General features: G+C 34.0%; 2 protein-coding genes across 5 annotated transcripts; one reads left to right on the forward strand and one right to left on the reverse strand.

Annotated features, from left to right (window-relative positions):
- The first annotated feature begins 278 nt into the window (after nt 1-278).
- Nucleotides 279-13099, forward strand: LOC112045327 (PI-PLC X domain-containing protein 3). Of its 4 annotated transcripts, none has more exons than XM_024081467.2 (7): nt 279-436; nt 1937-2047; nt 2310-2472; nt 4097-4226; nt 5085-5243; nt 11099-11295; nt 12036-13099. In XM_024081467.2, the coding sequence occupies exons 1-7, from the start codon at nt 403-405 to the stop codon at nt 12265-12267; spliced, it is 1026 nt and encodes a 341-aa protein (XP_023937235.1). In that variant the 5' UTR covers nt 279-402; the 3' UTR covers nt 12268-13099. The 4 variants fall into 4 exon arrangements, with proteins under 4 accessions (XP_023937235.1, XP_023937237.1, XP_023937236.1 ...); XM_024081469.2 differs by lacking the exon at nt 279-436 and adding an exon at nt 1412-1591; XM_024081468.2 differs by lacking the exon at nt 279-436 and adding an exon at nt 1724-1863.
- Nucleotides 13100-13107: 8 nt separating this feature from the next.
- Nucleotides 13108-20655, reverse strand: LOC112045328 (uncharacterized). Its single transcript, XM_024081474.2, has 7 exons — nt 19758-20655; nt 19527-19650; nt 18601-18716; nt 17724-17826; nt 16347-16507; nt 15120-15280; nt 13108-14962 (listed from the first exon to the last, which is right to left on the reverse strand). The coding sequence occupies exons 1-7, from the start codon at nt 19863-19865 to the stop codon at nt 13108-13110; spliced, it is 2628 nt and encodes an 875-aa protein (XP_023937242.1). The 5' UTR covers nt 19866-20655.
- Nucleotides 20656-20930: the final 275 nt, after the last annotated feature.

Here is a 20930-nt window from a genome sequence, read left to right on the forward strand (position 1 = left end):
CGCCTCTTCTGAGATGAGACTTGTGCTCAGCAGAAAGCCGAATATAGGTTGATAATGAACTCATTATAGCGATGATTTGACAACTTAGACAAAAAACAAGGTCAAATGAGAATAGCTGAAAAAAATGCGAAACTATCCTTTCACCCAATCGCCAAAAATATGTCCTGCATCAGTTGTTACCAAGTTGGTAAACAAAGCAATCGCGAACAATAACATCCTTAAACTTTTTGCATTCATTAATCTCGATAATTCGTACTGTATTGCACGCTACTCATTCTAAGTTACATCTCGGGTCAGATCTTACCAGTTACTTATTACTAGAATTTATTTTGCTCAGACGAGATAACTTATCAGTAATACAAGTGGCACAAGGAAAATAACAAGTGGATTTAATAATAAAATATGAAAATTCAAATAATTTTTATCTTCATCATAGGTTGGTAAGCGATTAATTTAAACTTATTCTGAATTTATGGTGCTGGTGTCAGAAATATTTGAGTGCTGTGAGATACATACTTATTGTTACGTAAATAAGTGCCACAAACTAACTTTTTTTAACAGTCATTAAAAAATAAATAATAAATTAAGTTTCTAGATTTAATTTTGAAGATAGATAGAAAGTCTGTTAGCGATTTTCGAATGGGTAGGTCCAACGTATCGGACGCCCCAAATAGGTACCTAGTACCTACCTACCTAAAGAATTTGGCACCTAAGACCGAGTTCTCGTAGCATCTATAAATCGTAACGTTCACGTCAGCGAAGCTATAAGTGTTTGCGTACTAGGAGGATCCTGTCTTCAGTAGGCCTTCCCCTGGCAAACCTACGAGATATATTAATTAATACCTATAATGACCCAGTTATGACTCCATAACTCTTAAGGGACCACACTAGACACAGAGGTACAAGCGCCGCTTCCGCCATGGCGGAAAATAGACCGAGTCAGCTCAAGCCAACGCACATACCTTTCTAAGGCCAAGCGATCTTTCACACCTGAACCGGTCTAGCTACTCCACTTCTAATGTGACCGCCTCTACGTCCCGCGTTCGAAAATATTGCTAAGGTTGAATGCATGGCGGACAGTCTACAAGCCCAGTTATTATATGTGAATCTCAAGTGTTAAAAGTCAATTCTGTTTGTAAATAGCAGTCTCTTAGGCCTTCAGCCTTCGGGCCCAACAGGTGATATTTCTGTGCTCGCTTAAAACCCCCGGTGATTCCGCTGAGGTCATAATTATTGGAAAAATAACGAGTAGAATGGCATTTCATCAGACATGAATCCTCTTTCAAACACTATTAATCCTCTGTGATGGTTTGACAGATATGACATATATTTGACAATTATAGTTTTCTTATCTGTGCCTCTCACGTCCGACTTTGTTTACATTTTTTTGCGTTTGCTTTTGCTATTTTTAACTTTAGCCTTTGGAGTTTGGTTTCTTTTTAATTAGTTTAAATTAATTTTATGAATGAAAAATATTGATAAACATTAAAAGTATTTGAAAGAATAACAATTTAAACTTAACAAAAGAGTACGTGAGGTTAAAGCAATTACACGTAGGATAACATCTACGTTTTGTAGAATAAATTAACAGGTAATTCTAACATACATTTTGTAATCCACTAGATATATTTATATGATACTATTAAAACGAAGGACCGTCGACCTTAGAACCAGCTTTAGCATGCTGCATTATGATGACGTTATACACTAATGAATGGAAAAATGCGTTCACGACTCAGTAACACAAAGCCCTTTGTTTGTATCTACTCGTAACGTAGTAACTTAAATCGACTGCAAAGCGATCTTCTTACAAAAATAATCGTAGGTAAAATTTGAACTTTAAGTGAAATAAAATTATTAAAGGTGATTTTAATTTCGTGGATTGATAAAATTTAAATTAACAAAGTGATTCGAGGCGTAAAACTGTTGGTTTCAGGTGCAATAATGAGTGACAACGTCTCAGCACAACATATTGATCTTGAAAACTGGATGAGAGATCTGCCAGAACCACTCAGGAATATTCCTCTCATATATTTAGCAATACCAGGTAAGTAAATAGTTGTTGTGTTTAAGACTACACAACTGAAGTAAAACTTCTTTAGCTCTGTTTTATGCTCAATGTCTGTTTGTCAAGCCCAATCACACATTTTGTAATACATTCAACAGATTACTATCCAAGGACAAGTGTACATAATAAAGTTTTACTTTAAAAGAGTTTGAAACTTCTACATTACTTAGTGGCTTTCTTTGTGTCTTGCACTGTCTCTGTTAGGAGGTAAATAATAAGGTTTCTATATTGTAAATTTCAGGCAGTCATGATTCAATGACATATGGCATAACAAGGAACAGTAGCCTAGCTCCTGATGCAGAGCCTGTACTAAAGAGACTGTACCCATTATTCCAAGGTACGATTTTACGGTGGACAATAACACAGGCAATTGATGCCTTACAGCAACTTCTCATTGGCATTAGGTACTTCATTCACTGTATAAATACAGGCTAAATGAAAAATATAGATCACAATGAGAAAAATCACAAAAAATAAAAGCAAGAACTTTGTGGCTTATGAACTCAAATGATAAAAACAAAAATTAATAAAATCACTCACTCTATTATATCTATTCTTGTTCATCCATATTTTTCATTTAATATGTATCTCTATTAAGTTAATTGCAGTTTATTACTAATTTGATGTAGGAGTGTTATATAGAGATGATATCAGTAAATAAAGTACCAAACAATCAAACATGTATTTGAACAACTTCAAATATCTATCTAAGAGTAATCTATCTAAATAAAAATGGATAATTTGAAATGTATGTACGCCCATAACTTTCAAACCACCAAAATTAGATGATTCTTGGTTTTATGTATTTGTTATTGTTAGGGCAAAGTTTGTGTAATATAAAATTACAAATTAAAAAAAAAAGTCTAAGAACAACAACTTTTCTATACTCCCATAGAAACAATTCGTAATAATACTTAAAGGTAGGGTAGGGTAGCGTTTATTTTGGGGAAGAGGTACCATAGGGGTATGGTAGAGGTAGGGTAAGGGTAGCGTAGTAGTAGCGTAGAACTAGGGTTGGGTAGGCGTAGGTGTAGGATAGGGAAGAAATGTACATAAGTCAAAGCGATGCTTGACAGGGTCGGCTAGTAACTTATAACTACTAAGTTAAAAATTATTAAAAAAAAAATTACAATGAACAGACAAAACATGTATATTAAGTATAATTTATTGTATATGTACTATATCTATACTAATAGCATATAGAGAAAAAAATTTATAGTTTGCATTGAATAGACTGAAACTATTGAAGTGTTTTGAAATATTCCTTCACAGTTGGGAAGCTTATCCCCAAATGCTATGGGCTATATTTATACGTAGTATTCCTATGGGAGCGGGAACCACGCGGGTGAAACCGCGCGACTGCTTGTTCATTATACTTAGCTTGGTATTTCTTTTAAAGAATATTTGCCATATCTTTTAGATATGACCATTGACCAATATTCCCATACCCCTCCAATCAGTCAGGAAAGACTGTATTAGTAGTAGGTAGGTACTACAATAGACCAACAGGGCGGGGATCGAACCAACACCCCTCAGTGATGAGTCCTATTGTTCTTACCATTGGGCTATTGAGCCTATTGTGGTGATTGCATATTTATATGAGAAGTAAGCATGACTCTGTAAAGCATGTTAGTTTCTGATTTGAAACCATATGTATGGTAATGTTATTACATTTTTTGCTATATCTTCACATTAGTATTTTTTTTTACTGTGAATTGTTTTTTTTAGGTTTTATATTCATCAATTACTTCATTATAAGGATAAACAAATCTAATTACAAATCTTTATTAATTCTGTTAACCTTTGACTAAACCAGTAACCTGCTTGTTTCATTTGTAGGTTTTTATAGCTCCTGGTCTCATCTGTGTAGTGTCAATTCCTGTGAGAATATAGGGATAAAATATAACCTGTGACACTAACAAATAACATGACTTTCTAGTGTTAAAAGAATTTTCAACATTGGTTCAGTAAATCCAGAGATTACCCCCTACAATACCATTTTTAATATAAAACATTATATTATTGCAGGTATCTTGACTTGAGGTTGGCAACTAAGACAGGCGCTGATCAGTTCTTTTTCACTCATGGCATGTATGCAGGTGAAATATCTCAACCACTGAACCAAGTAAAGGAGTTTGTCGAGCAGCATCCACATGAGGTCAGTTATACCATTCAAAAGTTCAATGATCATGAAATTTTACTGAAAATCTTATTTCATCATTAGCCATATTTTTAACCGACTTCAAAATAGGAGGAGTTTCAACTCGCGTATGTTCTTTTTTTTAATGTTTGTAACTTTAATTTTATAACCAATTTTGAAAATTATTTTTTGTTTGAAAAATAACATCATATGTCCTACCGACTGATGTGATGATCAGATTAAAACATATTATTAATTAATTATTTATAGTTACCAAAATGTTTGGTGTGACGAATTAGTTGCATCACAGAGAGTTATGCCCAAGCTATAAGAGAATTTTGTGATGATTCAGAAACTAGAAGATCCGCGGAAGAACTGATTTCCTCAATATAGCGCAACAAGTCGCACGACTGAATATCGATGGGATAGTCGGCCGGACACGTATTTCGAAAAGCATTGAAGTGCATTGGAGTCCCAAGATGCTGGACTGGCGATTCTGTCGTCAGAAAGCCAATGTTAGGGCCGCCTTAGGACCTTTGTCTTTGAAAGTTCATCACCTGACAATGATCATGATGATGGTTTTTGGTTGTCACCTTAATAGAAATTTTAAAATAAAAAAAAATAAACATTTATTTCAAATAGGCTCAGTTTATAAGCACTTTTGGAATGCCAGTTGACTATTTGTAAAGATTCTACCACCAGTGCGATATGCAAGTTCTGCTGAGAGCCGACAAGAAACTTAACAGTTGTTTTTTTTTTTAAATGTGTTGATATTTCAAGGCAATTGTGAACAGCTGAAAAGATTGAAGGCCTTTTTCCAAAAGGACAATTACACAAATACTTCTGATTAAAGCCTCTGTTATTATTTGATTTTAGGTAGTCATATTGGATTTCCAACATTTCTACGGGTTCACTCCAGATGACCATCAGAAACTCATCAGATATATTCTCAACTTGTTTGGTCCCAAACTAGTTCCGAGGCAGCCTGATTTAAATGATGTAACTCTAAATACTCTACATAGATTACAACAACAGGTAACTTTTATTCTAACCTTTTTACAAGTTTTTATTTAATTTGTCCTGTTATTAATAGACAATCGCTATTATTCCATTTGAAAAGAGACCTAAATTTCCACGTTAACAATTTCAGGCAACCAAAAGAAGTATCTTTTGATAATTTTGATAATTGTGACAACCCACGTTTGCATAGCTGTTTAAAATGGCAACATATAGGTACTAAATATAATAATATAAAAAGGTAAAGTTGTGGTATTGTAGGGGATAATCTGGATCTACTAATAGGCTGTAGTAATTTTTAGGCTGTAGGGCGTGACAAAGAGTTCAGTCAGTTCGTCCGACGCAAAGATTACAGTGTATTATTGGAAATAGATAGGCTACTCGAACTTTTTTCGGAACGAATGTGATAGCGCCATCTAGTGACTAGATACGGTATTTTTAGTATAGTAAAAAGTAAAAAAAGAATAATGCATATTTTTTGTAAAGGAGAGACATTTTTGATTTTGTAATAGTTGAAGAAACTAATTGAGAAAAACAAAAAAAAAAGACAAAAAGGTTTCCTTTGTTACCCCCCCGGGCTCGAACTCAGGATTATTATATTGTATCTTTGTTATGCACCACTAGGCCAAATGACTATGTGGAAAATCGTTGAAATTAATGTACACTTACTGTTTTTCTTTAATAATCCCTTTGCTTTAGAAATACAAACACATTCTTTCTATTACGCGTCAAAATTAAAAGGATAAATAATTCTTTTTTTCGGTTTTTTTTCCGTACTTACACGGGTTTAATCTCTAAAAACATTCTAGTACGTACACATCTATGTAATTGTATTTACTATCCTGGAATCTTAAATCTTGGATGTAGATGGCGCTGCTTCATAAAGATTTCACGTTCTTCTAAGTTCCCATGGCATGGTCCGACGCTCGGCTACCGAGCGCCGGTTACTACAGTATCTCTTAGATTGTTTTTAATTTCAATTGGTGTTTAGCAGTTTTGCAGATATATAAATGTGTACAACATCCTGGGACACTGTTTGTCTAACGTAGTTGTATTGAATTAGTGCATAAAAGTGTTTAAAAGTAGCATTAAACATTAAATCTAGTGATCGACGTTTTGATTTACAAGTGGGTATTTGGATAACAAATTGTCGCATCGGTCACTTAACATAAAAGCACTGCTTTGAGGACAAACTGTTATTCTCGCCAGACTTTTATTTTTGTCGCTGTGATCAACAATATCCATGGCGTAGTGGTAACAATAGTGAGACATACTGAAGTGAACCAGAGATCAAACCGCGAATCATAATTTTTTTTTTTTTTTTTTTCCTTTTTATTCTTTTTTTTATTTTATTTATTTTTTCTTTTTTTTTTTTTTGTGTATCGTTAAAACTTTGTAATGAAAAATGTCTGATCCGGTTATATGGGGTTGTTGTGACATCAATAATGCCAACACAGATGATGACTGTATTAAGTGTTACGAATGTTCTACTCACTATCATATACTCTGCCTTCAACCAACAAATAAAGCAGAAGCCACTTCACTAAGAAAAAGCAATCGTGATAAATGGAAATGTCCATTGTGTAGTGGGGTCAAAACTGGCAGAAACGACGATACTCCAGTTCGTTCAGAGGGCAACAAAATTACTATAAGTCGTTGTAAAAAACGCATTGCTTTGTCGTCTCCACAAGAACCGGTCGAATCTGCTATAACTGGCGATGAAGTAAGGGAAATTATTCGAGAGGAATTAAAGTCCTTGATGAGTGAGAACTTATCATTAATGAATAAATCCCTGTGCACTCTTTTAAGCAATGAGCTTAGGGATATCAAGAGTGAAATGCAGGCAATTAAAGACTCTGTGGGATTTTTAAGCGCTCAATACGAGGATGTTATGAAAGATTTTAAGGCAGCATCTGAGACTATTGCAGAAGTGAAACGTGAGAATATCAAATCTCAATCAAAAATTAAGGAGCTGACTCATCAATTAAACGTTCTGGAACAAAGCACCCGAGCCAGTAACATAGAAATACAATGTCTACCTGAAAAAAGAAACGAAAATCTTTTGGAAGTTGTTCAAAAGTTAAATGACGTGATTGGAATTGATGTTAAGGAGGAATACATTTTAAACTGCACTAGAATAGCTAAGAAGAACAGGGAAAGTCCGAGACCCAGATCTGTTATTGTCCAATTCAATTCACCTTTGACGCGCGACAAAGTTTTGGCTTCAATAGTACAATTTAATAAAATGAAGAAAACTCCTGACAAACTAAATTCGTCTCATTTCGGCTTCTCTGGTGAACATAAGCCTATATATGTTATGGAACATTTATCATCTTTTAATAAGGAACTGCATGCTGCCACCCGCGTCCGAGCAAAAGAAAAGGGTTATTCATTCACATGGATTCGCAATGGGCGAATATTCGTCAGAAAGAATGTGAATTCGGAGTACAGACTGATTCGAGATTTCGAGTCGCTAAATAATATTTTATAGTTTAGTTTTATTTTATATTAAGGGTTTGAAATGTATTGGAACTTAAATTTACTAAATACGATTTCTTAAGTATTTATTACCAGAATGTACGCGGGCTGCGTACCAAGACAAACAGTTTTTATAGTAGTGTTATTAGTACTAATTTTGACATAATTGTTTTATCAGAAACTTGGCTCAAGGACTATATATTAAGCTCAGAACTTTTTGATGGTAGGTATACGGTCTATAGGCGCGATAGAAATGAATCTGCTAATCACAAAAAGGATGGAGGTGGAGTCCTGATAGCTGTTAAAAATTCTATTAAATCTAAGCGACTAAAACAATATGAAAGTAATAACGAAGATATTTGGGTTTCGGTGGAATTTCATAACAAGAAATCCAGTTATTGTTTCAATATCTGTGCAATATACTTACCACCTCCTTTTGATAGAAAAAAGTTAGAGCTTTTCTTCGACTCATTCAATAGTCTAAAGGATAGATTAGGAGGACTTAGTTGTATCATCGGCGATTTTAACATAAGCTTTATTGATTGGGATAATCAAAATAATGCAATAAAAAATTGTAACTCATTATCTGCGCAAGCATTAAATGATTTCCTATGTATTAATAACCTTCAGCAGCGCAACTCTGTGTTTAACGTAAAAGGAAAAATTCTCGATCTCGTCCTCTCTGATATATCTGACTGTAGTGTATTAAAGTCTCATAATGCTTTGTGTAATATCGATGATTACCACCCCCCTTTGGATATAAACATTGCCATTCACGATAAAAAAATGATGTCGAATAATTCTACTATAAATAAGTACAACTTCCGGAGAGCAAATTATGATCTTATTAACAACTTTTTGAAATCCGTAGATTGGAATGATTTATTTAAACAATGTAATGGTGTGGATGAAATGGTGATTGAATTAAATAATATTATTACTACTACCCTACATAAATTTGTACCCGTATATAAAACTAAAAATAAACGTTACCCTTTTTGGTATAGTCGTAGTGTCATTAAAATGTTAAATGAAAAAAATAAAGTCAGAATGAAATTTAAAATGTACAAAAATCCAAGAGATGAAATAGAGTTTAACATACTTAGAGAACGTAGTGAATTTGAAATAAAAATCTGTTATCAATTATATTTGGCCAATATGGAAAACCTTATTAGTAAGAATTCAGCCTATTTTTTCTCCTACATAAAAAGAAAGAGGGGCACTGACAGTTCGTATCCAGCTACAATGTGTTATGGGGACATTGTGTCATCTGATGGTTTGGAAATATGTAACATGTTCGCTACTTACTTCGAATCTGTATACAAGGATGAGCATCAATATGATACGATATCTAAAGACTGTTTAATAAGTAGAGAATATTTCATTTCAATGTATAAGCACTGCGATTCATTTTCGATCATATCGTTTACAGAAAATGATGTATTAAAGAAGTTATTAAGTATTAACAGTTCAAAAGGCACTGGGCCCGATATTGTTTCACCACATTTCATACTTAAATGTGCTCGGAATTTAGTAAAGCCGCTGACAATGATATACAACAAATCAATTTCAGATGGTGTCTTCCCTTTAACGTGGAAAATTGCAAAAGTAGTACCTATCTTTAAAAATGAGGATAACACCCACGTGTCCAACTATAGGCCGATTTCGTTGCTTTCCACATTTGCTAAAATCTTTGAAGCATTACTATGTCCGTATATTCAAGGTCATTTCCAAAAATATATGATCGAATGCCAGCATGGTTTTGTTAAATCAAGGGGCACCAGCACTAATCTAGCAACATTTGTTGAGACTCTCTCTGAAGCTATTGACAAAAATAAACAGGTAGATGCAATATATATGGATTTGAGTAAAGCGTTTGATTCAGTTTCACATAACATATTAATTTACAAATTAAGCGCTTATGGTATATCTGGGCCACTTTTGGAATGGTTCAAGTCATATCTAGCCGAACGTTCTTTTTTTGTGGTTGCAGGAGGATATAATTCCATTCTGAAAACAATAAGATCTGGTGTTCCCCAGGGATCTCATTTAGGCCCCATTTTATTTAATGTATTTATTAATGACGTCATTAACTGTTTTGTCAATTCAACGCCTTTTATGTACGCAGACGACTTAAAGATAATTAGAATAATTAACAATGTTGAAGATGCTAATTGTCTTCAACGCGATATAGATAAATTGATACAATGGTGCACTGAAAACAGTCTTAGTTTAAACATTAAAAAATGTACTCACATTAAATTCTCTCGAAAACGTACTCTAGTACCCACAACTTACTTCATAGAAAATAATTGTCTAAATGAAGTACACATGGTTAAGGATCTAGGAGTAATTGTAGACCGTACTTTAACCTTTGTACCTCACATCGATAGTATTATTAGTAAGGCATCTAAAATGTTAGGATTCATTATAAGGAATGGCAAGGAATTTACAAGGACCAGCACAAAAATGTTACTGTACAAATCTTTAGTTCTAAGTATTATGGAGTATGGTAGTATAGCTTGGAGACCTCATTATGCTACTCATATTCTTAGGATTGAACGAGTTCAAAAGCGCTTCCTGTGGCATCTCACCTTTGTGACTGGGAGGGGCAAATGTTTAAAGAGTTACAGTGAGAGATTAAATTTTTTCAATATAGATTCCCTAGAAACTCGTAGAAACAAACTTGACCTAACATTCTTATTTAGAATCTTCAATAATAAAGTCGATTGCCCCTCACTTCTTCAAAGTTTTAATTTTAAAGTTCCTATAAGATGCCCGAGAATATCGAGAAGGAAAGACTTCCTACTTCTTGGTCCCCGCCGATCAACAGTTATGGGTGCAAACTCGCCAATCTCAAGAATATCAAAATTATACAATAAGTTTTATATGTTGGACATTCATAATGGGTCCCTAGCCAATTTCAAAAAGGAAATGCGTATAGCTATTAATCTATTTTAATCATATTACATTATAATTTATATTTTATTTTTTTTGTTCATTTAAATGTACTCGTATTTTAATGCATGCGGTTTTTTTTTTCTTTTAAATTTGTATTTATATTCTTTTACCTATGTATAGCTGTAAAACTGTTTAACTTTAACTTTAATTAGTATTATTAATATAAAGATAATCTTATTATTTAGAGCATGTAGTGTTAACCTATAAGTGGCCAAACATTTTGCCTTGTTACCTATGTTATTAGAATATTATATAGCTTGTAAGAAATGTAAGGTTGTTGGTTAACCAAATAAATTAAAAAAAAAAAAAAAAAAAAAAAAAAAAAAGAAATGGACCTACATAAACACACACATATACAAACACTCGGAAAACACTACGCTTCTTACGCAGTCGATTAAAAACAGATGAAAATTGCCTATTCTTATCAATTCCAGGTGGTTGTTGTGTACCGACATTCTTCTGTTCTTTCAACTGGGGAGCTCTGGTTGCCGCAGATGCTGCCATCTCCTTGGCCTCAGCAGGACACCATCCGGGGTCTGTTGACGTTCCTCAGAAACGTCAAACGTAACCCCAACATGGGTTTCGTGCATCAAGCCGTTTTGACACCTACACCTGGCTTTATTATATTTAGGTGAGTTCTTTTATAATTTCTTTTAATTCTTCTTGGTGGCTCCCTGCAGGTCTTCACATAGTTGCAATGTATCGATGAACGTTTTCAATCTATGGTCATCATCATCAGCCTTAGACTAATTACATAAGAACTTGCCTCTATAGACTTTACTTTTCTGTGAAAGTATAATATGATCAACGATGTATATAGAATCGATGTATCGATGTATGTGGAATCGATGTATCGATGTATGTAGAATGTAGAATCGATGTTTCTATAGATACAACTGTATCTGTAGATAGATGTAATCGTATTCGTCGGTTAAAGAGCTCCGTAAAAATACCTTTTTGTGTAGTTGAATGGTGTAAAAACCCAGTATCTTATAACCTGACCCTGGGGTCGAATCATCACTGGACCGCTAGAGTAAACTAACGGGTAAGTTAGTGTATATATTTTGAGTAAACTAACAGGTAAGTTAATGTATTGTAGCAAGTTTCGTTATGAACTATAACGAACACACAGACAAACAGACGGACAAAAATTTTATTGATTGCATTTTTGGCATCACTATCGATCATTAATTATTGTACAGAATTGACCTCTCTACAGATTTATTATAAGTATAGATGATTTAGCATAGAAAGATACACACAACTTAAAATTGTAACCCTTCTACGATCAACCCCTATTTTTTAATAGCGATAAAACATAACAATGTTTGCTGGGTCAGTTGGTTTATGTATATTGTTCTAATTTTTCAGATGGATATCCAGTTTACGACAGAGATGTGCTAAACCTGTCAAAAACGAAATCTATCCAAGACTGTCAGAGTTCTCTCCTGGAAGGCCCGTAGACAGAGATGGGCCTACACCGGTCAATGTCATTATTGCGGATTTCATTGAAATGGACGATGCCGTGTTCCCCAAATCAGTCATTCAACTTAATATGAAACTATTAGGAAATTTAAATCCCATAACAAACAACTATGGTTAAGGTTAAGTAAAAATCTATATGAGTATGTTGCTCTCTTAGTTAAGTATGTTCACAACAGGCCCGAGATATGCACCAAGAGATAAAGACATGATAGTTGTAGGGTGAAAAAGAGCAAATCTTAGACATTGATGTTTGTTTCGAGGTTATTATATGAATATATATGAAAGATGTATGCTCTAGATAACTACAATATTGATTGCAATTTGTAAACCTTAATAATATTGCATAAAGCTTAAATATTATTGCAAATTATTTGTATCCACTATATTTTGTATTCTGATATGATTACATAAAATTTTTTTTTTTTTTATATATTTTTTGACAATACGAACCAAAACGCTGTCGGCCATGATGGTATATATTTTAACGGTTTCATGACGTCATGTTATCAAATCCTTTACCAAACGAAGCGTTTGACAAAATTTTAGTTAACAATTAGTTTGACTTTTAGTACTTCAAGTAACATTGTGACGTCACAAATGAACGTCAGTTTTTTTACGTTTGGAAAAATTGAAAAAAAAATTATTTTTAAATTAAGTTTTATAAGAAATCCTTAACTTTTATTAATTAATATCGATATATATCGGACCCTTATTCCATGTTTCATTCCGTTGATATGAGTCAACTACCCTATTATCTCATTATCTCTTGACGCATCTTAGGCCTGAGAACACAACTTGTACCTGCATAATCATTCTTTTACAATTTACTTTATGATGTTTTGTTTTTTATTTTATTTTATACAAACTTTATTATTATTATTTTGCGTGTTTTATAGTACAAAGGAAATGTTGTAATAAAAGTGCCTTAAAATAAAATGATACGTAGTTAACTTCGTGTTTATTCACTGTAGCAATTTGGTCGTCCAAACACATTGTTGCAAAAATCATCTAATTTTAACCTTTCACACAAATCTTTAAAAGACCACTTTGTCTGTCTTGTATTATTGTTTTTATTGTTCAATGCTGAAAATAATTTATCGGACATTTCATCGGATATCTCGATGATTCTGCATATCTTGTCCAGACGTTCCAAATCTTCCACAGAACTGGTCAGATCTGTCAGATCAATGACTTCAGAAGTCTTTTCATTGATTTGGAATGAGTTTTCAGAGTCCGTAGCACTTGCACTGTCTATTTTATCATATATATCTAAACCTTTATTAATATTCCTGGCACTTATTGTTGTGGAAGTCTCTACGAGACTTGGACTACGAGTTGTCTCTTCCATTGACTGTTCGGTCAACATTTTTAATATTTGCTGTATTATTGTCTTTCGTATTACATTCCTGTTAGAAAAGTTATTGTTTTCGTGGGCGGAGTCAATTAATTCTGCCCTATTTATATCACTCTTATCTGTTATTTCAAAACAATGCTTACTGTTATTCTTTAATACAATATCTAAACAATTTTGTGCACGATTTAAGTTCTTTAGATCTTTCTGAAAATCATGTTTACACAGCTTCTTGCAAAGATTAAAATTTCCCAGATCAGATTTGTTAAACGAAGAGTCAGTTCTTATATTATTTTCTTTAGTAACACAGGAACAATTTTCTAAATTAAATCTAAAATTTTGTTGAGTGGCCATATCATCGCATACTTTTTCGTTATTGCAGTCGTAATCTAAATTGTGTAACTGGCGATGAGTTACTAAATTAACAGGAGCTATAGCATTACATGTTCTTTTTAATTGATTATTTATTTTTTTATAGTCTGCGTTTGAAGTTGTATTCAATTCAGTAGTATTAATATCCAATAAAATGTTGCAGTTTTCTTTTATTTGAGTTTTAAATACATTTTTATAAATTGTACTAATATCGGTTTGGAAAACTCCATTCGTAGGAAATCTTTTGCTGACTGTAGGTGATATTACCAGTGTTTTTGCAAATATTTTTTCCGTATCTTTCATGTCTTCTTCTTTTTCAATTTTCCCTTCTAAAATATTTATCTCACGACTACTTTGGCTAGATTTTTTTAATAAGGTCTCAGTTATTTCCACCATTTTGGAGAATTCTTTCTTTACTTCCTCTAATCTCTCTTTATTATTTACGTAATTGTTGTTTTGTATATACGCTGGCCCTGATGTCTCACAGTTTTCGAAGAACGAATTTCTATTTTCTTTAATCACAGGCTTTGATATTTGTTTTTCATCATTCCATACTTTGAAAATTCCATTGTCTTTTAAAGCTAATGGATCAGATCTCAAGGTTCGAAGTGGCGAAGCCCGATGTTTATTATATGTTTGTTGTTGGGACAGTACAGTAGTTTGCAGACCAGATTTTTGAATTGTATTCAATATTTTTGGGTTCTTTTGTGTACAGCAGTTACATATTTCATATACTCTTTTGAAGCTAGGCGTTGGTCTTTTCAGGACTGACTGGTTTGATATGCTTTTGTAATTTAAATTTACCAGTGTGTTTTTCACTGACTTTTTATAAGTTTCCTCGGAATATATTATCGAACCGACTACTCGACACGCATATGAATATTCGTTCTCATACCAGCAGATCAGTTTGAAGAAATTTGGGTTTAATTGTAAACTTGAATTAATGTCTAAAATGCATGAGTTTTCTTCGCCCATAAAATCGGAAGACACCTGTTGGTCTTTCGATGTTTTTATTATATTCTTCATAGTTGATTTACTTTCCGCTTCTACACATTTTATTATATCTTGTATGGTCGTATTTTTTGTTAACCTAAAAAATGTTTATTACATTATCAACCCATATTTCGCTTCACTGTTGAACCCGAATCTCCTCTAAGAATGAAAGGGTTGGCCTTAGTCCACCACCCAGGTCTGTCTGTCTGTCCATCTGACTTCTACCACAGACTTCCCGGAATAGATTGACTCACCTTACAGTGATATCTAAGACTGATACATTGACGATGGGAACTCTGAACGCCAGCCCCGCTAACTTGTCCTTCACTGAGGGTATTATTATCTGCAAGGCCTTGCAAGCACTCGTGGCTGCTGGGATTATGTTCTGGTGAATGCTTCTGTGGTCGCGCCAGTGCTGTAAGAATACATGGTAACGCTAAATTAACAAGATATCTAATGGCGTGCACAAGGTTTTTAACTAGGGTAGGCACTATACGCAAAAAATATTTATTTATTATGTATTTATGCATCTATGAAGTGCACGCCACTGAAGATATCCTATGAATAAACAAAAAAAAATATTAAATAAAAATATAGGTAATTTATCTATTAATTTACTATACTAAATACCTAAATGAAGTCAAGCTTCATGCATTATTGGGCGAGTGCCGGGCTGTAAAAAAATTCTCTGAACCATATGTATGGATCTAAAGATACGTGCCATTTTTTTCTTGGTAGGTAGGCACTTTCAGAAGTCAATAATTTTGACGGCCTACGTGGCGCAGTGGTTTGCACGGTGGATTTACAAGACGGAGGTCCTGGGTTCGATCTCTGGTTGGGTCGATTGAGGTTTTCTTAATTGGTCCAGCTGGCTAGTGGGAGGCTTCGGCCGGACCACCCTACCGGCAAAGACGTACCGCCAAGCGTTTTAGCGTTACGGTATGATGTCGTGTAGGAACCGAAAAGGAGTTAGGAGGAGGATGAAAATCCACATTTTCATCCTCCTCCTAACAAATTATCTTAAATTGCATCATCGCTTACCATCAGGTGAGATTGTAGTCATCAGGGCTAATTTGTAATGAATAAATAAATAATAATAAAAAAAATACAACCGACTTCAAAACCTAAAAACGTACCCACTAAACTAAAAAGTGAAAAATAACATCATAATATGTTCTACCTGCTGATCAGTATGAAGGCGGTGCTAAGCCGGTGATGTATTAATTCAAGCCATGTGAGAATATCTTATAGATTTAGATTTTGCAGACAGTGTTGTTTCATGTGGTCCTGTCAGAAATGGCTTAAATTAAGACACCGGAAAATACCGACCGAATTGAGAACCTCCTCCTTTTTGAAGTCGGTTAATAAAAAAAGGACGTAGAACCTGTATGACTTTGTTCAGATCCATCCTCGAACTTTTGTGTCATATTAGCTATTAGACCAATCAACTGTCAAGGATCCTACTCTATAGTCGATTTTACCTTTCCCTTTATACACAATCCGTCCAAAGGTTTCAAAGATGGCGTCATGGCGTGAATGCTGGTAATGAAGCCTTCCGATACGCCATAGTTGTCCTCCAATATTTTCACTATAGGCGCCAAACAATATAAAGTACTTGATGCACAGGATATCACTTTATGTTCTACAAAAATAAAATGCAAAATAAACGTATTTAAATAATAAATATCGATTCTGGTATTAGATATATTGATATCGATATAGACAACAATATAGCCTGAATATGACTGAATTTTTATAACTAACTAATGTTTCAAATGTTAAATTAATTTAATTTATTTTAAATAATACATCTCACTGTATTTGAACCTTTGTCTTGTCTTGTATCTTTTATCTATACTAAAGCTGAAGAGTTTGTTTGTTTGTTTGATTGAACGCGCTAATCTCAAGAACTACTGGTCCGATTTGAAAAATTCTTTCAGTGTTAGATAGCCCATTTATCGAGGAAGGCTATAGGCTATATATTATCCCCACATTCCTATGGAAACGGGAACCACGCGGGTGTAAACGCGCGGCGTCAGCTAGTGAAATATAAAATTTATCCAAACATAGTTTCATGAAATATGGTATTTACCTGCGGCGTGAAAATTTAACAAACAAAATCTCTTTCACATAAATAATATTCGATTATTTTACATTAGGTATATGTATTGTATTATGTTAGGTATACGATACGTAGTTTAAATAAAAATAATGAGTCCATTTTGATACGATAAACGAAGAGTAAGTAGGCAAGAACCTAAAAATAACTTGACTGTTAATATTAAAACTGATTACCTAAGTACCCGCCCTCTTACATATTTTAGATAACGTAATTTCAATGCCAAATTGCAAACATCAAATAAAAAGAATATCTTCCAAATAATCTCTGAATAATGTAAACATTTTTGGATAATTTATGTTGTGCTTTACTTATATGTAGGTAATTGTTTTAATAACATCGGTAAAGATAACTTATGTTATATAAATTTTAGATTTATAAACAGTGATTGTAAAGTTTAATACACTTTACAGAAGGCCTATAGAGGTCGTTACTTACTATCAGTAATATGATGAATGATGATGCAATCTAAGATGGAAGCGGGCTAACTTGTTACGAGTAGGATGAAATCGTTTGGCGGTACGTCTTTGTCGGTAAATTTGGATCACTTTTTTTTTGCGATGATTTTGTAGACAGGTAACATTTAGTATAAAATGTCTATCGATAAAGTAGTCTGAATATGGTTTAAATCGGTGCAGTAGTTTCGGAGACTATTCACGACAAACAAACGAACGAAAAAATATTTACTCTACAATTATTTAGATTAGTAAGTATTGATTGTCGCAAGATTATGACTTACCCGCATTAATTTGTTCTTCATTTACTCCTAAAATAAGCATGGGGATATCAAGTGTCGGTGCTGTCACTAATACCCTTTTGATAGACTGACTTGTAAGGTGACACTGAAAATTCAAAGCATATGAGTCGATGGATGTTCACTGCAGGACATAGGCCTTTTGTAGGGACTTCCAAACATCACGATACTGAGCCGCCTGCATCCAACGAATACCTGCGACTCGCTTGATGTCGTCAATCCACCTGGTCGACCAACACTATGCTGTCAAAGATCTTATAAACTAGATAATAAATTATATGACTGTAACTATTTTCTAGAGCTGTGATAGCCCAGTAGATATGACCTCTGCCTCCGATTATGGAGGATGTGGGTTCGAATCCGGTCCGGGAAATGCACCTCGAACTTTTCATAGTGTGCATTTTAAGAAATTAGATAAATATGACGTGTCTCAAACGGTGAAGGAAAAACATCATGAGGAAACCTGCTTAACAGAGAAATTTCTTATTCTCTGCGTGTGTGAAGTCTGCCAATCCGCATTGGGCCTATTTTCTAAAAGGAAAGACAGTTGAAAGAAAACACATCCAGCTGTTGACCCAGTATGAAAATCTATAGTTCAATATTAAGGTATACCTATAGTTAAACTGCGTTTCTGGGCCTAAAGCATATAATACAGCCTAATGCCGTATCTACTGATTCACTTACACTAGCAGAGACCTGCTCATAGGTCAGGGACAGTGGAGGATTCTAATGGTGAAAGAATTTTTCAAATCGGTCCAGTAGTTTCAAAACCTAGTCGATGCACACAAACGACCGAATCTTACCACTTATATCTTATCTTTACACGTAGAAGAAAGATCAAATGAAAGAAAATCATAAGTACCGAAGCCTTTTCTAGACTAGTGAACATTCCAGAAGCTTCGACCACGTATTGCACGTTTACGGAGTGCCATGGAATTTTTGAGGGAAACTTCTCGCTGAAAACCTTAATTGTTTTATCTACAAGTAAAATAGAATAAGTAAGTATGGTAAATAGCTAGGTGGACCGAAGACATCAAGCGGGTGGCAGGGAACCGCTGGATGCTCGCGGCTCGGGACCGTTTTGTTTGGAAGTCCATGCAAGAGGCCTATGTCCAGCAGTGGACGTCTATCGGCTGTTAATGATGATGATGATGATGATGGTGATGATGGTAAGTTAGAGTTATATATATTGTATAGAGTTATAGTAGAGAAATCCTGGGTTCAAGTCCTGGCTCGAAATATAAAATATTCAACTTAATAAGATTCCAAACATCCGAGTATTTTTTCATATATGTATTTACCTTTTTTGTATTCTTTATAAGTTAGCCCTTGACTACAATATCACCTGATGTTAAGTGATTATGCAATCTAAGATGGGAGCAGACTAACTTGTTAGGAGGAGGATGAAAATCCACACCCCTTTCGGTTTCTACACGACATCGTACCGGAACGCTAAATGGCGGCGGTACGTCTTTGTCGGTAGGGTAGTAACTGCCACGGCCGAAGCCTCCCACTAGCCCGACCTGTACCAGTTAAATAATAAGTATAAACCTCAATCGATCCAGCCGGGGATCGAACCCAGAACCTCCGTCTTGTAAATCCACCGCGCGTACCACTGCGCCACGGTGATCGTCAAATAAGTACCTACATGTGTAAGATCGTAAGTCCAAGTGGACCTAACTTTTTAAAACTAGGTACTACGTAATGTAGTTTTAAATAATGTAAAAACTACCTAAACTACGTACCTACCTACTGCTTGTTTTACTTAAAAAGGTACAAAGAAGATACCGTCTATAGAGATTTCGTCAGCTGAAAACGTGACCGCACTTTTGAATTTTCCGTGCGTTGAGTCAAATTTAATTAAATAGCATATGTACTCGACATCTATTGCAGGATCATTTATTGCTATAACCTGATAAATTTGAAAAAAAAAATCATTACTACCTATTCATAATACTGTATAGTGTTTTACATTGGTTCTACATATTAAAAAATTAAAAAGCATAAGTAAAAACTTACTTCTAATTCTTTACTTTGCATACAAGTTCGAAATATCACTCTGCCTATACGACCAAATCCATTTATACCGACTCTGGCTACCATTCTTAACAACAAAAAGAAAATCATACTATAATTTGTTAATACATTTTGTTTGTTATAAATTTTCGTCGCAACGTCAATTTAAATATTGTGTAATCTCGCGCGCATTCAGTCGAACCATCCATAGACAAAATTCCAACTTCAGTTTATTTATAAATAATTCCAAAACTTCAGGTTAAAGTGAAATTGTAATTTTATTTATTATAAAAATAAGAAGTAAATAAAAAATATTTAGATGAAAATAATTACAATAGCATATTATACTCTAATTCTATAAAAAAATCCTTTTGTATTGTAATTCAATATGTCTGTAGATAAAAAAAAAAAATCATAGAATATTTCAAGACCAGAAAGTTCTATCTATACTAATAATAAAAAGCTGAAGAGTTTGTTTGTTTGATTGAACGCGCTAATCTCAGAATCTACTGGTCCGATATGAAAAATCATTTCAATGTTAGATAGCCCATTTATCGAGGAAGGCTATAGGCTATAATGTATTCCCGAATTCCTACGGGAGCGAAAACTACGCGGGTAAAACCGCGCGGCGTCAGCTAGTGTTTACATATTTTATTTATTTTCGTATCTTTAAAAAAGTTTAAAAGAGGGTGAAATACACCCCTTTTTATTTTTATTTTAGGGTCAAAAAGTAGTCTATGTTTTGCTACAAGGTCCCATTTACCATTTTACTAAAATTCATCTTGATCGGTTCAGCCATTAAGCCGTAAAAAGGTAACAGATAGACAGACAGTCAGACAGACTTACTTTCGCATTTACATTATTAGTATGGATAATGACCGGAACCCACGGCTTAAAGTGCTCTCCAAGAACCTAGGCCAACGATTCAAAATAAACTATTTAAATTCTTGTCTTAGAATACATTTTAAAAAGGTTAAGGTCGCTTGAAAATTGAAGATGTACAATTTTTCTCAAAATTTATTGAGAAATAATAAAACTTGATTGGTATAATAATAAAATTTAAACTAACTTATCCTAATAAGTGTACAAACTATGCCCACGTCGAATGGTGGTAAGAGTACTAGCTGTATTTCTGGACACACACTACACTAACAGTAGACTTATTACACCCTTGCA

Source organism: Bicyclus anynana, chromosome 19 (genome assembly GCF_947172395.1).
Source record: "Bicyclus anynana chromosome 19, ilBicAnyn1.1, whole genome shotgun sequence".
NCBI classification, from domain to species: Eukaryota; Metazoa; Arthropoda; class Insecta; order Lepidoptera; family Nymphalidae; genus Bicyclus; species Bicyclus anynana.